General features: G+C 62.0%; 1 protein-coding gene across 2 annotated transcripts in view; it reads left to right on the plus strand.

Annotated features, from left to right (window-relative positions):
* EVC (EvC ciliary complex subunit 1) overlaps window positions 1-14,578 on the plus strand; it is a 53,113-nt gene that overhangs the window by 17,477 nt on the left and 21,058 nt on the right. For both annotated transcript variants that reach the window (XM_062212864.1, XM_062212865.1), the window contains exons 6-11: window positions 2,547-2,645; window positions 4,299-4,424; window positions 6,194-6,352; window positions 11,823-12,039; window positions 12,549-12,697; window positions 14,337-14,435. In XM_062212864.1, coding sequence (XP_062068848.1) covers window positions 2,547-2,645; window positions 4,299-4,424; window positions 6,194-6,352; window positions 11,823-12,039; window positions 12,549-12,697; window positions 14,337-14,435 — 849 coding nt within the window. The remainder of the gene's footprint in view (window positions 1-2,546; window positions 2,646-4,298; window positions 4,425-6,193; window positions 6,353-11,822; window positions 12,040-12,548; window positions 12,698-14,336; window positions 14,436-14,578) is intronic.

The raw sequence follows: 14,578 nt of genomic DNA on the forward strand, positions 1-14,578 counted from the left end.
CCGCTGAGTCCCACGCCCTCGAGAACCTGACATCAGTGAGAACGGGAGTCGGGGCTGAAGCAGCTCCCAGCCTGCCTCTCCTGGGGGAGACGGAGAGAGAAGAGATTTTTTTTTTTGACAGGCAGAGTTAGACAGTGAGAGAGAGAGAGACAGAGAGAAAGGTCTTCCTTCCGTTGGTTCACCTCCTAAATGGCCGCTATGGCTGGCACTGCACCGATCCAAAGCCAGGAGCCAGGTGCTTCCTCCTGGTCTCCCATGTGGGTGTAGGGCCCAAGCACCTGGGCCATCCTCCACTGCACTCCCGGGCCATAGCAGAGAGCTGGACTGGAAGAGGAGCAACCGGGACAGAATCAGGCGCCCCAACCGGGACTAGAACCTGGGGTACTGGCGCCGCAGGAAGAGGATTAGCCTAGTGAGCCACAGCGCCGGCCGAGAGAAGAGATTTAAGGGGGACGTACTCTAAAGGGTTGGCCATCATGCTGGCGGGGTACAGGAGCACTCGCATCGTGAAGGTGTGCCATTGTCTGGGAGCCGAACACGGGGATCCCCTCGGGGCTCGCCCTGACCCAGGGAGCTGGGTGCAGTTAACCCCGCTGCACAGATGAGGACCACAAGGCACACGGGAGGGCCGTGCCCAGAGTCACAGGGCTGCAGACATGGAGCTGGGAGAGGAAGTTCAGTGCTTCCCACGGGCTACTGCTCCCTGCTTCGGGCAAGGAGAAACCCCAGCGGGGACGTTACGCAGCAAGGTTCCTGCCCGCAGATGCACCTGCTCCCTGGTGGGTTCACCTCTGGCTGGAGCCACGGGAAGCCCGGAGGAGCTGGCCCTGTAGCCAGGGCTGCTGGGTGCGTGCAGCGTGCTGCCTGATCGCCCGACCCAGGAACGACGCAGCTGTCGCCGCGGGTGCGGGTACGCAGGTTGTGGAGACAGTCCCGGCAGGAGAGGGCCCTTCTGGACCCGAACAGTGTCTCGTCTGTGGAGCTGGAGCTGCGCTGGGTGGCCTGGCTTACCCTGTCCCTCTGAGTCCACGAGGAAGCAGCTCCACTTTGTGTTTCTGGGGACTTGGGGGCCCCCGCACCGAGGGGCACCTCACAAATATGAGTTGAGTAAGTGAACGAAGCAGAAATGGAACATTGTTCAGAAGCATCACGGAGTGCAGTCTGTGACAGGCCTCTCACGTGATTGACAAGTCCAAGGTCATCCCCTTGACCAAGAGCTACAGGTGCTCCGACAAGTTCATAGGAAAATGCAATTGAAAAATCCATTTATTTTGATGCAAAAACCTCTTAATCTATGTCTAGTTTTTTCCATAATATGCATTTATCATGAACTTTTAAAAAATAGATCTTTTTTAAAAAAATTATTTGAAAGGCAGAGTTACAGAGAGAGAGAGAGAGGTCTTCCATCCTCTGGTTCACTCCCCAAATGGCCGCAACGGCCGGAGCTGGGCTGGTCTGAAGCCAGGAGCTTCTTCCCGATCTCCCACATGGGTTCCAGGGCCCAGGCAGTTGGGCAATCTTGCACTACCTCCCCGGACGCATTACCATGCAGTTGGATGGGAAGTGGAGCAGCCGCAGCCGGGACTTGAACCAGTGCCCATATGAGATGCTGGCACCCTGGGCAGTGCCTTTACCCACTACTCCACAGCACCAGTCCCTCCGTGAACTTTTCAAAGAACCCTCTGATGTTGGGGCCGGCGCTGTGGCACAGCAGGTTAATGCCCTGGCCTGAAGCGCCGGCATCCCATATGGGCACCGGTTCGAGACCTGGCTGCTCCACTTCCGATGCAGCTCTCTGCTAAGGTCTGGGGAAGCAGTAGAAGATGGCCCAAGTCCTTGGGCCCCTGCACCCACATGGGAGACCCGGAAGAAGCTCCTGGCTCCTGGCTTCGGATCAGCGCAGCTCCGGCCTTTGTGGCCAGTTGGGGGGTGAACCATTGGATGGAAGACCTAAGACCTCTCTCTCTCTCTTTCTCTCTCTCTCTCTCTGCCTCTCCTCTCTCTGTGGAACTCTGACTTTCTTTTTTTTTTTTTTTTTTTTTGACAGGCAGAGTGGACAGTGAGAGAGAGACAGAGAGAAAGGTCTTCCTTTTGCCGTTGGTTCACCCTCCAATGGCCGCCGCGGTAGCGCGCTGCGGCCGGCGCACCGCGCTGATCCGATGGCAGGAGCCAGGTGCTTCTCCTGGTCTCCCATGAGGTGCAGGGCCCAAGCACCTTGGGCCATCCTCCACTGCACTACCAGGCCATAGCAGAGAGCTGGCCTGGAAGAGGGGCAACCGGGACAGGATCGGTGCCCCGACCGGGACTAGAACCCGGTGTGCCGGCGCCGCAAGGCGGAGGATTAGCCTACTGAGCCGCGGCGCCGGCCGGAACTCTGACTTTCAAATGAATAAATCTTTTTTTAAAAAAAACCCTCTAATGTGGAAGGGGGGGGGGGCACACAGGAGGGGAGGGGCCGGGAGGGAAGGGGTCGGTAGGGGAGGGGCCGGGAGGGGCGACGCCACCGCTGAGCGTTTCTCTTCCCACCTTTCCTCCTCTGGCCCCAGATGTTTATGCAGATTTTTAGAATGTGTCTCCTGGACTTCCTTCCGAAAAAGAAGTCTGAGGATGAGCTGTACCAGCGGATTCTTTCAAAACAAGAAAACGTAAGTATTGCTTCAGCCTGCGTTCCAAGCTCACTTCGAGATTAGTTTGAATATTATGATATGATATGATATGATATGATATGATATTATGATATGATATGATATTGTTGGTTTCAGGCGTAAAAATGGTTTATTACAGTATAGACTTTCGAACACAATGCAATGATGCATGAGAGTGTGTGCAGATATAAAGACAACAGTGCAGACTGTGAGAATTTATAAAAACGTTGATAAAAAAGGCGGCTGTTGGTCAGTTAACAGCAACGTTATTTTCTGCGTATTTGGGGTATTTTTAAAGAGATAATTTGATTATTGGATGTAGAGCCTTGTCTTCTTTGTATTCCACTCCTGTCAGTCTCATAGGAAGTTCCTTTCTTTCCTGTGCAGTAAGAAAGCATTGGGGCTTGAACTCAGACAGGTGGAGGTTGGGCTCTTGTCTGTCTCCCCAGGCTCTCAGAAGCCTGGCTTCTCGGTGCACTGCGGGAGTTCCCGTCCCGGGGGAGTGCAGAAAGGGTGAGAGAATTGTGGGTGAAGCCCAGCAAGGCGATGGACTGACTGAGAGAGCTGCCGGCCCCTCGTCAGCACAGCCGTCACTGTCATGGCCATCACCACTGCCACCATCGCCATCGTCAGCATCGCGTCACTGCCCTCGTCGTGGTCCTCATCACAGCTGTCACCCCTTCCCACAGTACTCCCCACCCTCACCGTCCTCCCCCTCAGCCTCCTTCCCCCCCTCCCCCCGCTGCCATCATTGGCATCATCGTCATCGTCTCATTGACACCCTCACCGCCGCAGCCATCACCTTCCCATCAGACCCCAGCTCTGTGACCGCGGGCCAGGCGCTGAGCTGGCCTAGCGGCTCCGGTTCAGAGACGGTCTAGCCAAGTGTTCCATGCACGATTTCACTTAATGCTCCCGGCAACCTCAAAGCTTCTGGAAGGGTACAGGAAGCACCCAGAAACGGCCTGGTGCATGCGATTGGAGGGTGGGGAGACACCCACATTGCATTCAGAGTCAACCGGAAGACGGAGCTGAGCGGCAGGCATGGAACTGTCGCGTTGTCACTGAGGGAGGCCAGCTCGGAGGAAGGGGCACAGACGCGCAGCAGTCATGGCTTCCTAACACAAGCCCAGGATTAGCTGGCCTCTCCCGTCACCCACAGAGCTGGGCCACCTCAAGCTTTCCCTGCCCAGGTCACTCCGGGCTGAAGCCGCCCCAGAGTAATGGCCACCTCGGAATGGTGCATCCTGAACAGGAAGTGGCTGTGTCCACTTCCTGCTCTGGAACCCACAGTGACATCGTACCACTTCCTCCCATGGGTGTAACGAGTAATCCCTCCCCGTGGAAACCAGAGGGGGCGGCAGAAGCGTTCCCCCCTGCCCCCAGGCCTGCCCTGTGATGTAGTCATCGTTAAGTGCTTTCTTTACAGGGGAATACAGAAGAAGAGGGCATTATTCCTAAAGCTCTGTGTTTAGGAGAAAAGTGGGTTTCTGTCGCGGCACCTTGCGTAGGGCAACACGTGCAGCACTTCATCGTGGCCGGGGAGTGTTTTGTGATCCTGTGGTAGCAAATGAGCACACTGATGGTTCCAGAATGTAAGACGACATCAGAGATACAGTGGAGCTCTCTGCTTTCCCTCCTCCCTCCCTCCAGGACTTGGAGGAACTGGAAAAGGAGCTGCAGGCCAGACTGTCCAGCACGGAGGCGCTGGGTGAGGACATCGCCCTGGCAGAAGTGGAGAAGGAGGAGCGGGAATTCTCGGAGCAGCTGGTGCAGCACGTGCGTGAGGGCTGTCCTGGGGGCGCTGGGGTTGGGAGGAAGGGATGACCCCGGGAGCATGCTGACCCCGGGGCTCCCCCAGCTCCAGGGGGCTGCCTACAGGCAGGGAGCAGCTTCTCCACAGGGAAGGCGGAATTAGGGAGTCAAGGCTCGCAGAGGAAGGTTGCGCCTTCCAGCGTGCGTTCCCCTCATTTCAGTTGGAGATGCGTTCCGTTCCATGCAAGGCCGAGCTCGCTCTCCCGCTCCGTATCCCTGCTGCCCCGTGGGCTGGAGCAGCTGCTACCAGCTCCTCCAACCCAGGGGCGTCGGCTTCTCGGGAGTGGCGGCTCTCTTGCCTTCTGCGTGTCGCGGCGTCTTAGGCATTAAACACACATTCCCTCGGCACTCGCTCTCTGCCAGGCGTTGTGCTAGGCCCTGGGGATTCCAGAATACATTTAGGCTCAGCCACACTTGAGAGAGTCACAGGTGTTAGAGACGTTGCTTTGGGAAAGCACCCCATCTTGTCCGGGGGACTGTGGTCTTCGGGGAGAGGGCTCATAGCGGTCATACATTCTGCCTGGTACTGGTGCCCTCCCCAGGGGCATGGCCGTGGCCTGGGCTTGTACGGAGGGTGGGCAGAGGAGGGGGCCTGGCGCCAAGCCTTGGGGATGAGCTATCGACTCTGGGCAAGGAAGCAGGGCGGAACTGTGCGGGTCTCTGAGGGGACGGAGGAGAGAGGTGCCAGGCAATCAGGAGTGTTTACGGAGCACGAGTGGGTACCCTGGCTCCCTGGGACTGGAAGAGAAAAGGCAGAGCTGGCTGGACACAGAACCGCATGTCTGGGTGTGCAGGACCGTGGCCAGCCACCCGCGTTCTCTTGGGGAAGTTGGAGGTCAGCCGTGTGCTGGCTGAAGGTCAAGGTCAGCTGGAGGCTGCTGGGGAGACTGCAGATCCCTCGGGGCCAGGTGGGGTGGGGGCCTCTGCCATGAAACCCCTGGGATGGGAGGCCCAGCTGCCACAGAGGGGCGGCTTTCTGGTGGGCTTGATGGGGGAAGAGCTCCACGTGTCCCGACAGCTGTCAGTCACAGCAGCGGCGTCAGCGTGGGCTCCTGGAGCTCCCAACCCCTGCCCCCTCCACGCCCCATCCCGCAAGAAGAGATCATTCCAGCATCTGAGACGATCCCAAGGGGAGGGGCCTGAACCCAAATACATGTGCACTTGGTATAAAAAGACGCACTTGTGTGCCGGGCAGGCTGGACCGTAGGGCTCCTGGCGTCCTTGGCAGAGCTCTGCGGGGCTCTGATGTCTCAAACGAGCGCCCCAGACGCCTGAGCCCCCGGGGGATTCCAAGTTCTGCTTCTGACACCCTAGGGGGAGGGAAAAGAATTCCAGCAAACTTCTGACGTGGTCGGCATCCTCTCTGCCGTCTTACTCTTTTAAGACAACAGCGGCTAGTTCTGCTCGAGCTTTTGTTGCCACCAGGAGCTCTCGGCCGCCTCCCATGAGCACCCACTTGCCATCACAACCCGTTTAAGGGTCCTTAAGCCGGGGGAGCCCACTGCTGCCGCACACCTGCTGAGACGCCGTCTTAGGCTGACTCGGCATCTCCGAGGCACGAGGAGGAAGCTCCCCGCAGATGGCGATCCTGGCCGAGATAGAGCGGCTGGGACCACGCGCCCGTTCAGCTCCTCTGTCTGCGATCAGGAGGGATTGTAGCCCCCGGCACGCAGCGTGTGGCCTTCTGGAATAACGTGGCTCCCTGTCTGTCGCCTCTCGCGCTCGTCCCGCAGATGGAAGCTTTCTGGAAGCAGACGGAGAGCATCCAGCACACCCTTGTGGACCAGCTCAAGTGCTCCAGCGCCAAAGCCCGGCAGCTCGTGGCGACTCTCACGGGGAGAATGATTGAGGCCGAAGCGCTGCTGCACGAATCCCAGGACTGGCAGGCCCTGGTAGTGCTGGGGGCCGGGGGCGGGGGCGTGGCGGTGCGTGGGCGGCAGAAGTGGCATCCTGAGGCCTGCAGCACCTTAGGGGTCGTCCATCCAGTGCTGTAGATGGGGATTAGAGCCCCTGAAGAAGAGCAGCAAATTAATTTTCCATCCACCCCTCCAGCTGTCCACCCACCCACTCACCCATCCATCCATCCATCCACCGACCCCTCCAGCTGTCCGCCCACCCACTCACCCATCCATCCATCCATCCCCCCACCCCTCCAGCTGTCTGCCCACCCACTCACCCATCCATCCATCCATCCACCCACCCCTCCAGCTGTCCGCCCACCCACTCACCCATCCATCCATCCATCCCCCCACCCCTCCAGCTGTCTGCCCACCCACTCACCCATCCATCCATCCATCCACCCACCCCTCCAGCTGTCCACCCACCCACTCACCCATCCATCCATCCATCCACCCACCCCTCCAGCTGTCTGCCCACCCACTCACCCATCCATCCATCCATCCACCCACCCCTCCAGCTGTCCACCCACCCACTCACCCATCCATCCATCCATCCACCCACCCCTCCAGCTGTCCACCCACCCACTCACCCATCCATCCATCCATCCACCCACCCCTCCAGCTGTCCGCCCACCCACTCACCCGTCCATCCATCCATCCACCCACCCCTCCAGCTGTCCGCCCACCCACTCACCCGTCCATCCATCCATCCACCCACCCCTCCAGCTGTCCGCCCACCCACTCACCCGTCCATCCATCCATCCACCCACCCTTCCAGCTGTCCGCCCACCCACTCACCCATCCATCCATCCATCCACCCACCCTTCCAGCTGTCCACCCACCCACTCACCCATCCATCCATCCATCCATCCACCCACCCTTCCAGCTGTCCACCCACCCACTCACCCATCCATCCATCCATCCACCCACCCCTCCAGCTGTCCGCCCACCCACTCACCCATCCATCCATCCATCCATCCACCCACCCCTCCAGCTGTCTGCCCACCCACTCACCCATCCATCCATCCATCCACCCACCCCTCCAGCTGTCCACCCACCCACTCACCCATCCATCCATCCATCCACCCACCCCTCCAGCTGTCCACCCACCCACTCACCCATCCATCCATCCATCCACCCACCCCTCCAGCTGTCCGCCCACCCACTCACCCGTCCATCCATCCATCCACCCACCCTTCCAGCTGTCCGCCCACCCACTCATCCATCCATCCATCCATCCACCCACCCCTCCAGCTGTCCGCCCACCCACTCACCCATCCATCCATCCATCCACCCACCCCTCCAGCTGTCCACCCACCCACTCACCCATCCATCCATCCATCCACCCACCCCTCCAGCTGTCCGCCCACCCACTCACCCATCCATCCATCCATCCATCCACCCACCCCTCCAGCTGTCCACCCACCCACTCACCCATCCATCCATCCATCCACCCACCCTTCCAGCTGTCCACCCACCCACTCACCCATCCATCCATCCATCCATCCACCCACCCTTCCAGCTGTCCACCCACCCACTCACCCATCCATCCATCCATCCACCCACCCCTCCAGCTGTCCACCCACCCACTCACCCATCCATCCATCCATCCACCCACCCCTCCAGCTGTCCACCCACCCACTCACCCATCCATCCATCCATCCACCCACCCCTCCAGCTGTCCGCCCACCCACTCACCCGTCCATCCATCCATCCACCCACCCTTCCAGCTGTCCGCCCACCCACTCATCCATCCATCCATCCATCCACCCACCCCTCCAGCTGTCCGCCCACCCACTCACCCATCCATCCATCCATCCACCCACCCCTCCAGCTGTCCACCCACCCACTCACCCATCCATCCATCCATCCACCCACCCCTCCAGCTGTCCGCCCACCCACTCACCCATCCATCCATCCATCCATCCACCCACCCCTCCAGCTGTCCACCCACCCACTCACCCATCCATCCATCCATCCATCCACCCACCCTTCCAGCTGTCCACCCACCCACTCACCCATCCATCCATCCATCCACCCACCCTTCCAGCTGTCCACCCACCCACTCACCCATCCATCCATCCATCCATCCACCCACCCCTCCAGCTGTCCACCCACCCACTCACCCATCCATCCATCCATCCACCCACCCTTCCAGCTGTCCACCCACCCACTCACCCATCCATCCATCCATCCATCCACCCACCCTTCCAGCTGTCCACCCACCCACTCACCCATCCATCCATCCATCCACCCACCCCTCCAGCTGTCCGCCCACCCACTCACCCATCCATCCATCCATCCATCCACCCACCCTTCCAGCTGTCCACCCACCCACTCACCCATCCATCCATCCATCCATCCACCCACCCCTCCAGCTGTCCACCCACCCACTCACCCATCCATCCATCCATCCACCCACCCTTCCAGCTGTCCACCCACCCACTCACCCATCCATCCATCCATCCACCCACCCCTCCAGCTGTCCGCCCACCCACTCACCCATCCATCCATCCATCCACCCACCCTTCCAGCTGTCCACCCACCCACTCACCCATCCATCCATCCATCCATCCACCCACCCTTCCAGCTGTCCACCCACCCACTCACCCATCCATCCATCCATCCACCCACCCCTCCAGCTGTCCGCCCACCCACTCACCCATCCATCCATCCATCCATCCACCCACCCCTCCAGCTGTCCACCCACCCACTCACCCATCCATCCATCCATCCACCCACCCTTCCAGCTGTCCACCCACCCACTCACCCATCCATCCATCCATCCATCCACCCACCCTTCCAGCTGTCCACCCACCCACCTGTCCGCCCATCCACCCATTCACTCAACCTTCCACCCATCCATTCATCCATCCACCCTTCCAGCTGTCCACCCATCCACCCATTCACCCACCCATCCATCCATCCCTCTATCCATCTACCCACCCACCCACCCATCCCTCCATCCACTCATCCACCCATCCGTATCCCACCCATCTGTTCCTTTCTCCACCACCCACCCACCCAGTCCTCCATTAAGTGGAGGTGGTGCAGTGCATGGTACTATGCAGCACAGCGCTGGTTCTCAAATCCGACGTCACACAGCGACGGTCTCGCAGGGGCCGATGCTCGGCTCCCAGGTGCTCCCTACTACAGACATCCTGGCTGAGTCAGGCCGGAGAGCTCCAGGCTCCCGGACGATGGCCTGAGCTGCCGGGGTGCTGCCCGGCAGTGTAGGTAGAGCATCGGTTTGCTCACCTGTCTGCCCTGAGCCCAGGCCTCACCCCACCCCCAGAGGCTCCCACCCGACTGGTGTGGAGTAGAGGCCCTGGTAGCCCAGGCTTTGAAAATCCTCAGATGATTCTGATTCTGTGAGGCTGGGGCTGGAGAATTCTGCAAACCCGGCTTCAGACCTGGGCTTGGCCATTGGGAGCCAGGTGATCGTCAACGTGTTGCTTAACCTCTCGGAGCTGCGGTCACCCGATTTATACAGCAGGGGGCCTCGGAGCTGCCGCAGACAGGCCGTGCGCAGGTGCAGAATGACCCGTGGTGTCCTGGTCCCCGTGTGGTTTCTCCGTGAGGCTGCGGGCGCTGCCTGTGCGTGCACGGCCACTGGCCCAGGCCCAGGGAGTGTGCCTCCGACGGCACACTGCCCCATTGCCCCATCCTCTGAGCCCGGTGAGGTCCATTCCAGACCTGTGTGCCAGCCCAGGTGGTGCCACACCCCAGCACGCTGCAGCTGGTGCCCACCTGCCCTCAGCTCAGAGACTCAGATCCTGAGACACTAGGGGGCACCGAGCCCCCCGGCACCTGCACTGCCCACCCCTGTGCCCCTCATGGAGGAAACCTGGGCTCCTACATCTTACTGGGCACGTTTCTTAACCTCTCTGGGGCTCGGTTTCATCATCTGGGAAATGGGGACCCCACAGCGCCCATGATCCCATGGCGTAGAGAGTGGACATGAACCGGTTGCTGCAATACCTGTTGGGGGGTGGGGGGTGGGGGACGGCCCTGCCTGTGTCTGGTTGGCAAAAAGGAGTGACAGAAAAACCACGAGCAGCCAGACCTGGAGGGCGTCACGTAGCCTCCCAGAGGAGCCCTAGGAGGGACCCAGCCACCATCACATTCAGTCTAGAGACAGGAGGAAGGAAGGGGCGCTCAGAGAGGTGGGGCTGGCCTGGTGTTGGGAAAACGGACGCCGATGGCGCACAGGCTGCCCTGGCTGTTCTCAAAGCTTCCCCCTTTCAGCCCTCACGTGCGTGGCTGGGGCCGGGTGAAGGTGGAGCCACGGTTGTGCCTGCCCGGGTTCTACCAGGGGACTCCTGGGCTCTCAGCAAGCAGCCGCCCCTCCCCTGTCCGTCTGCCCGTGCTCCTCGGTCCGCCCCTGTCACTCGTGGAACATTACGGGCCGCCTGTGCTGTCCCCGTGGAGCCTGGGGCTCGCCCTGGAGTCTAAACACCCACACCTTAGGGGGCCGCCTGCCCAGGCCCTTGGCCTGTGCCCTTCCCCCACCAGCACGTGGCATGCGCCTCTGCTTATCCGCTTGCGCCCTCTAGCGGTCCGAGGCCGCTGACCACTGCCGCGTCGTTGAACTGAAAGACAGGAGAGCTGTGCAGAATGGACCCTGGCGGTCTCGTCTCGGGGGACGGTCCCCTTGCCCGGTCACGTTTGCTAGGACACAGACGAGCACAGCGCAGTAAACAGGGAGACCCGGCGACTCGGGCCTGGCCCCGTCTTCAGGGGCTCTCTGTCCAGCCTGGGGCAGATCCCTCGAAACAGCTTAGGGGCAGGGGCCCTGGGGTGCGGAAGATCAGGGGACCACAGAGCCTGTGCACTTGAGTAAGCCCTGGCCAGGCAGGGCGAACCAGCCGGAGGCACCGTCAGCACAGGCCCGGTGCAGCCAGGAGCTGGGGCTGGATCTGCAGGCAACAGCGGGAGGCTTGGGGCCGAGTCCTTGTCCCAGCAAGGGCCTCTGGCCTGCGATGCAGGGGAGCTCAGGAAGGTGGGGGGAGCAGGGACAGGCTGTGGTTGTGGCCTGGGGCGGAGGGGACCCTGAGCTGAGCTTGGGCAGCTGTGGGCCCCGGGCAAGATCAGGTTCAGACTGAGGGGGGTGCCCGTGGCCCTGCTGACGCTGTGGCCCTTTGCTGCTCTGAGACGCACGGGACCCGAGCCTGCCTCTGGCCCACACGTCCTGGGCAGAGTCTGTCCCTGAAGTGACCACATGGGCAGGGAGCCTGGGGCGGGGGGGAGGGGGGGATGCCAGCGTTCCCTGAGGACCTGGGTATTCCCGGGGCTGCTTTGATTGGAGGGGGCGGGCTTTCCTCCATCCCCTGCTCTGTGGGGTTCCTTCCCATGGGAGGGACCCCTCCTTCAGGGAGCACTCCCTGGGGGCCAAGCACCACATGGGTGCTGTCTGAGCTCTCACCTCCTCCAGAGGCCAGCGCCCCTGTGTCTCTCCTCCCAGGACGCCGTGGAGAGGACCATGGGACGGGCGCACCTGGCCAAAGCTGTGGAGGCCCTGCGGCTGCAGGTGCGGGAAGAGACCAGGTGCCGCCTGGCTGCCATCTCCCACGGCCTGGAGCTGCTGAGCGCCGAGGGGAAGCTGTCCGCACGCCAGAGGGAGGAGCTGCTGACCCAGCAGCACAAGGCCTTCTGGGAGGAGGCAGAGAGCTTCAGCAGGCGTGAGCTGGGGCCGCCCCAACCAGTGTCGGGAGGAGGGACCTGTCATTCACCGGACTTCTCTGTACGCAGAGCTGATGGGAGGCCAAGGTCGCCTGCTCCACGCAGGCTGACGGAGACCCCAGCGTCTTGCAGCAGGGGGGCCTGGGAGGCGTGGGGGTGGGTCTCACACCAGGAATGAGCCAGAAATGCTCAGAGGCGAGCCACGGCGCTCGGCTGCACCCCGTGGTCCTGCACAAGAGACACGGGGCTCTGCTCGGCTGCGTGGTGAGTGGGACAGCTCAGGGTCCACCTGTGGAGAGGCGGCCCCGGAGACAGCTCTGCTGTTTCCTGAGAGTGGGCAGGGCTCCAGACAGAGAGGGTGTCGGCCCCTAGAAGAAGTTAGAGGCCCCGGCGTGTTCCTGTGCAGCCGGCAGCAGCTGCCTCGCCCCCTGGGCAAGAGACGCGGGGCTGGCCCCAGGAGGACCCTGCCGGGGGTCACCTGCTGTCCTGTGGCTTATTTCCATCACAGAGTTTGTCCAGCGAGGCAAGGACCTGGCCAAGGCATCCCTGGCTCAGCAGGCAGAGAGGATGGCGCGGCTCACGCTGGGTCAGGAAGAGGAGCGCAGAGGCTTCCTGGCCGAGGCCCAGCCCACCACCAGCCCAGAGGACTTCCTCAAGGTGACCCCCACAGCCCAGACCGGGGCACACGCAGGCCGAGCGGAGTGGGCGCCAGTCCCCGTTAACCATGCACGGGAAGCTTCGGCACCTGCCAGACACAAGGCCGGCTTCCAGCTCCCCCCGCCAACCCCGGGTCCCCAGTCCTTGTCTGTGAACCGCTAATGGGAGCCACACTGCCTGGGGGGCTGCAGAGGGGGCAGGGGAGGGTCTGGACAGAGGGCGTGGCCAATGCATGCAGAAGTGCCTCGTGGGTCAAGGCGGCGAGCGTGTCCCATGTGTATGGCACATTCACTTCCTGGGCGCCAGTCCAGGAAGAGTGGAGCAGGAACAGGGAGGTGGCCAGCCTAGCAAATGCCCTTGGTCTTGCCTGGGACCCGGGCAAGCGACTCATGGAGGTGGGGAGAGGGGGAGGGGAGGGAATAGCGCCACCTTCTGGAGGGAAAGGGAGTCTACCGACACCACTGGGGCTGGAAGGACCCCGCCTCGCAGGTGCACTGGGAGAGAAAGCAGGACTGTTTCCCTCTGTTTCCCCAGATGTGGGCAGTGGGGTTAGGGGAGGGGCTGCTTATCCTCGGCCATCGTGCGTGGCAGCCGCGCTGGGTCTGGATGCCAGCCCCGCTCGCTGAGTGATCCGGGCCACGCTGCTGCTTCCTCTGTGTGGGGCAGCGCGTCCCAGCCCTGCCGAGGGATGACGGGACAGCGTCCAGATCCAGGATGGCCCGGAGCACACGTGTGTGGCCCTCCCTGGGGACCCGAGTGGTGGCGGTGGAGGAACCCCGAGAACGGAGAGAGGCCCTAGGGTCCCTGGAGCAGCTGCCCCTCCCACCCAGGGAGCCCCTCCCAGGCTCCACACCCTGGGGCTGTCGTTGAGAGGATCCGTTTGGGGTGAGAGGAGGGAGAAGCGGGGGCTCAGCTCTGCCCTCTGCTGGCCGTCACATCGGCGTGAGTCCTGGGTACGGGAAGGGGCACCAACTCACTTCTGTGCCCAGGACCTTAGCACGGGCCCGGCCCTCAGCAGGCATCCAGGGGAAACCGGACAAAGGCAGGAGGGGTTGAATGAATGCAGGCAGGCATGAATGAATGAATGACCAAGTGAATGAATGAATGACAGTGCAGGAACAAGTGAGTGAACCCTGAACTCCTGCGGGCCCCTGGCCCTGCACTTCTATACCCTCCCACCTCTGCCTGTGCTGCCCCAGAGGCTGCTGGGCCCCTGCCCGTCCGTCTGCGCTGCTGGAGCTGCCTGGTGCTCCCTGTCTCCCCCACCCCCAGAAATCCCCAATCTTCACGACTCGGCTGGGACAAGCACCCCAGCCAGGAAACCTTCCTTGGCAGCCTCTGCTGGCCGCTCAGGCCAGGGCCCAGGCCCATGGGCAGGGCGGGGGCCGCTGGTCATTGGCCCCCTGTCTGCACGGCCCCTGCCACACTCGGGGGTGGGTTGCCCAGGCCTGGGTGGTGGTCTCCAGCAGCACAGGTCAGAGGGCGGCACCCAGTGGTCAGGACTGGGGGTGACCGTGGCCTGTCCTCGGTTTCTCTGTATGTCAGGGCTGGACGATTTCCCGTTGGGAGGCAGGAGCCGGCGGGGCGGGGCTCCTGGGAGGAAGTGGGTTTCTCTTCCCTCCGCTGTGTGTTCTCGCAGGCTTTCCACGAGGTCCTGCAGAGGCAGAGGCTGGCACGCAGCGAGCTGGAGGAGGAGGAGGAGGTCAAAGCCGCCGAGGCCGTGGCTCTCCTCTGTCAGGTGCGTGGCCTCGGCCGGGACCGGCACAGCGTGCAGAGGGGGCGGGCCCCGGGTGGACAGGGAGTCCCAGGCACGGGCAGGGGGTGAAGGGGTCCTCAGGATGGGCGTCGTGAGGCTTGGGCTGTGTCCCTGTTCACTGGCGT

This window comes from Lepus europaeus, chromosome 16 (genome assembly GCF_033115175.1).
Source record: "Lepus europaeus isolate LE1 chromosome 16, mLepTim1.pri, whole genome shotgun sequence".
Taxonomy (NCBI): domain Eukaryota; kingdom Metazoa; phylum Chordata; class Mammalia; order Lagomorpha; family Leporidae; genus Lepus; species Lepus europaeus.